The 4,605-nt window shown below is 41.5% G+C and overlaps 1 protein-coding gene across 1 annotated transcript; it reads right to left on the reverse strand.

Annotated features, from left to right (window-relative positions):
- Positions 1-6: 6 nt before the first annotated feature.
- On the reverse strand, positions 7-3,485 carry LOC116379426 (stonustoxin subunit beta-like; the record flags this gene model as incomplete). The annotated part of the gene is made up of 3 exons (XM_031841384.1): positions 7-1,053; positions 1,150-1,196; positions 3,298-3,485. Coding segments are annotated over 3 exons (801 nt in total), but the record flags the coding sequence as incomplete, so codon positions are not given.
- Positions 3,486-4,605: the final 1,120 nt, after the last annotated feature.

Raw genomic sequence — 4,605 nt, forward strand, 5'->3', positions numbered from 1 at the left:
GAATTCAGCTTCATGAGGACGTCTTTGGAATGATTTTGTCCTCTCGAATGATTTTGTCCTCTCGAGTGAACAAAGTGATGAAAACAGAAACATCAGAGCCCAACCTGAAGCTCATCAAACACAAAGATTTCTAGTGTTTTCATCAATTACACAATCATCACTTTTGCTCATTCTAAGGGAACGAAACACAACGATTCTTATCTTCAAGTGATGATGAAAATATACTTATTAATATTATGTTCATTCATCCGAAAGTCTACAACGGATCTTTAAGTTAAAGTAGTGAAACCTGAAAGTCCTGCATTCACAATGAAAGTAAAAGTACTAAAGTATTAATTTCTGAGTTTCACCGAGGGATCAATAAAGGTTGATTGTTTTCTCCATAATAATATATAAAAGTGATTTATTTGTTGATTATATTTTTTTCTATTGATCTGAATCTGATCGTCAGCAGAGTGAGTTTTTACAGAGGAGGAGACTCTCCCTCCTACACAGAACACAGAGACACTGAACCAGACCTGGACCTGGACCTGGACCCAAACCCAAAGCCAGGATAAAGAGGTTCAGTGAATGTGGTGTTGAAGGTGTGGAGGTGGATCAGTGTGTCAGAGGAGACTCTGTAGCAGGACAGAGAGTCAGCAGGACAGTCCACATACACTGCTACTCTACCAGAGGGGGAGGAGGAGGAGGAGGATGATGATGAGGATGAGGAGAGTTGTGTGCTTCTGTTATTGTGCCAGACAGTGTAACCATCACCAGAGCACAACAGACTCCAGGAATGATCGTTCCCTCCAAACATACAGTCTTCACTGCTTCCTCTCCTTGTGATTCCTCTGTAACTCACTGATGTAAAAACTACTCCTCTCCACTTGACCTCCCAGTAACAGCGACCAGTCAGACCAGTTCTACACAGCAGCTGAGGCCAGAGATCAAACCTGTCTGGATGATCAGGATATGACTGAGCCTCTCCCACATATGTCACCTTCCTGTTGTTGACAGACAGTTTGAGCTCTCCGTTCACTGTGTTTGTGTCAATTGTGAGTTCACAGGCATCTGAAGGAGAGAAGGAGACATGAAACAGCATCAGTTCATCATCAAACACAGCTGATGGGTTTATTTGAGACTTCATGAATCAAAGTGAACACTCACACTTCCTCAGACCAGGTTTCAGCCACTGATCTCCAGCAGGTTCAACCCTGGAGGAAGAAACAGAGTCAGAATGAAGCTTCATCATCATCACTGATCATCATATATCAAACGTATCTTATAGAAACGTAACGAACCTCAACACAAACGAGACAAACTTGAGAAGTTTGTAAAATGTTCTACAAACACTTTGACTCCATGTTTGTCACAAAGAATTTGTGTCGTAGATGTTAATAAATGTATCAGTGGTGGGTCATCAGGGCCTTCAAGGCCTTCTCTGCTGGCCTACACACAATCACAAAGTTATAGCTATTTAATAATCTAATATTTGTTCATAAATACACTACATGTATTATAAATATTTTCCCCATTATCTTATTTCCTCATTGCACAGCTACTGTCTTCCTCAGTTGCTCTGCTTCCAGTGCAGCTTGTTTTAAGTAGAGCTTTTATCCAATCAGATCTCACCTCTGTGTCTCTAGGTAAGAACAGAGGCCCGAGGCCTGCAGACTCACAAGTGCATCCATGTGCAGTTTAAGTGAATGGGGACGATATTGTTGATTGTCATATTCTTCAACCAATCAGATCTTTAGTTTGACATGTTGGGCGTATTCTTTTACGTCTCTCTTTAAGAGGCCTATTCCTTTGTCAATTTTAATATTTTTCCATTTCTTGCACTGCGATGATTGCTTAACCACCACCCGCCGTGACAAATTCCTTGTATGTGCAACATACATTGGCAATAAATAGTTTCTGATTCTGAAGTACGTTAGCATTAGCGTGCGCCGTGATTGGTCAGTGGGCTAGTGTGACTGTTGTGAAGCTGAAGCAGCTAGCAGAAGTTAGTATTAGAAGTAAGAGTTCAAGTTGAAAGATATGTAAGAAGTTATGATGTTGACATGACATTTTTAGCATTTTGCTTTGTTTTTTTTAACACTCAATGGCTGAAGGAGGAGGAACGGATCTGTGAGTTACTGGCAACATCTTTCTCAAGAAGGACATTTCAGGAAAAGCTGGACGTCGTAAGAAAGGGTCAACAACCCCACAGCTAGCAGCTCTGACCCAGCCAGGAAAAGGATTTGTACGAACGGTATTTCTATCTAACAGCGTTGTCTTTATGGCTGAGAATGCGTTTTGTTTGCGACTGAGCGTCTTGGTGTTTGGAGCTACGCTACGCTAACCTGAGTTGGCTAACCAAGGCAGCAACACAACACCATAGCAGACAGGACACTTACAAGCTACGGTGCTTTTGAAAACTTTTGCTGAGACTCGAGTGGATCTACAACTCAACGAACACGTTCACAGGAGGACCTCTGGCTGGAACTGAACCGCACCGACGTTCTGTACTAAACTCTTTGTTCACAAAGAAAGGAGGCTCTGCAGTAGCGTTACTACTGTGTTCATTTGTCTATCATGTCATTTTTATGATACGGTTAATATTGTTCCCTCTAATATGAATAATATTTGAATGGCTCGTGCTCTTCAGTGTGTGGATGAATACGTGTTTTAGTGCTGCAGTGTTGCTGGATTGATTTGTTGCTTTGTTGTCATATAAATATATGTGACTGGTTCTTGTGAGTTTGTTCTTGTTATTGTGTTAATTACATTGATTCTGACTATACGCATCATTGTCCGTTAATGACGAAGCATCCTGTCATGCTCGTATTCATGTATCTGTTTTCTTTAACAAATCAGGAATGATGGTCTGGAGAGATGTGGATTGTGTGACAGAGCTTCACAGCTTCTCTCTGACAGATTACAGCCACACAGCCTGAAGGAGAGTTAGTGATGAAGACAAACACAATACTGTTCTTTCTTCTTCAATGTAAAATACAACATTTCTGAGTTCATTAATTGAACAATGGAGGATTAGAGTCTTTTATTGTGTGTATCACTGGAACATAACCGTGATTAATGGATCCTAATCTCTAATAACTTTTAGTCTTAAATGAACAACAAAGTGAATTCATTTTAATTCAAAGCTGCATTAATCTGTGGAGATGCAATGAAACTGAGGAAACAATTTGCATGTTTTTAAATTGATCAACTCATCAATTTGTTTATTAAATCTGTCAACAGAAGACTTTCATGAGTTGAGAACTCCTCTGCTCATGTGATAAAGCTGTTAAAGGCAGTTATCTGGGTACTTACAGAGCTTTGTTGGAGGCTTTGACCGCTGGCACCAGACTCAGGTTCTTCAGGTCCAACACGTCCAGATGTTTTCCTGATGACAATGAGATGCAGATCAGAGCTGAACACTGAGCAGGAGACAGTTCATCAGTGGAGAGACGTCCTGAACTCGGGGACTGTTGGATCTTGTCACAGTTCAGCTCCACACCCTCCTCACTCTTCTTGTCAGTCACTCCCTCTCATCAGTCTAACTCCCTTCACCTGTTCACTCACCTGCCTGTGTTGCATTTGGGTCCATATACAACCGGTTACAGATCTGCTCCACTAGAGAACCATCATTCAGTTGTGTGACTTTCTACGTAACAATAGTTTATTTGAGGACTTTCAGTCATGATCTAGAAAGCATCATAGCACAGAGACAGCTCTGGTGAAATAACTAATGACCTTCTGATTGATCAGATAAAGGACTTGTCTCTGTTCTGGTCTTGTTGGACCTTAGTGCTGCGTTCAACACAATTGATCATTACATCCTGTTACAGAGACTAGAACCTTTGATTGGCATTAAAGGAACCGTAGTAAACTGGTTTACGGTGGGCTAACTTTAGTAGCTAACGACTGAGCTTCCATGGTGCAGAGCTGTGCTTCTAATTCACTCAGCCTTGCCACAAACACACTACACTTATAACATGTATCGTTATACCTAAAGGAGGCAGAGGAATAGCTGAACATGTGACACACCGAGAGAGAGAGTGAAGCCATCGCTAACTGCTAAGCTAAAGTACGGTAGCTAACGTTAGCAGTACTGGACAACATGTAAAGTCTTGATTTAGTGAGAAGTCACCAGAAGAGGGAGAGAGATTTGAGTGCTTCAGCAGAACTAACGAAAGATTAAATGTAAAACGGATAATTAGCTTCTGTAATGAAGAATATGACAATTAACTTGGTTAAGCTAAAGCAGCTAAAGTACGCTAACAGAAAAATAGATGCACTGTCAACCGGAAGTGAGAGAACACGCCTACCGCAGCACGTCAGCATGCTCCAACCTAAAGATATAAATCCAAAATATCACCAACAAACCCACATGATTTCACTCAGTCAGTGCAACCAATGACAACCGTGGCAACAACCTCCCATCACACAAAAAGTCCCATCTACTCAAAACAATACACAACATTCATAAAACAACTCCTCGACGACAGGAAAGCCTTCCTCAGGAGAGAGGGACATGTTTCAGGTGCTGTTCTTCAATCTCCCACCTCGCCAAAGACTGCAAGTCCTCTGTGAAGTGCTCTGAATGTGACAGCACCTTTCATGATGCAGCCATGCATC

Source organism: Anarrhichthys ocellatus, unplaced genomic scaffold (assembly GCF_004355925.1).
Source record: "Anarrhichthys ocellatus isolate YVR2014 unplaced genomic scaffold, GSC_Weel_1.0 scaffold4297, whole genome shotgun sequence".
NCBI classification, from domain to species: Eukaryota; Metazoa; Chordata; class Actinopteri; order Perciformes; family Anarhichadidae; genus Anarrhichthys; species Anarrhichthys ocellatus.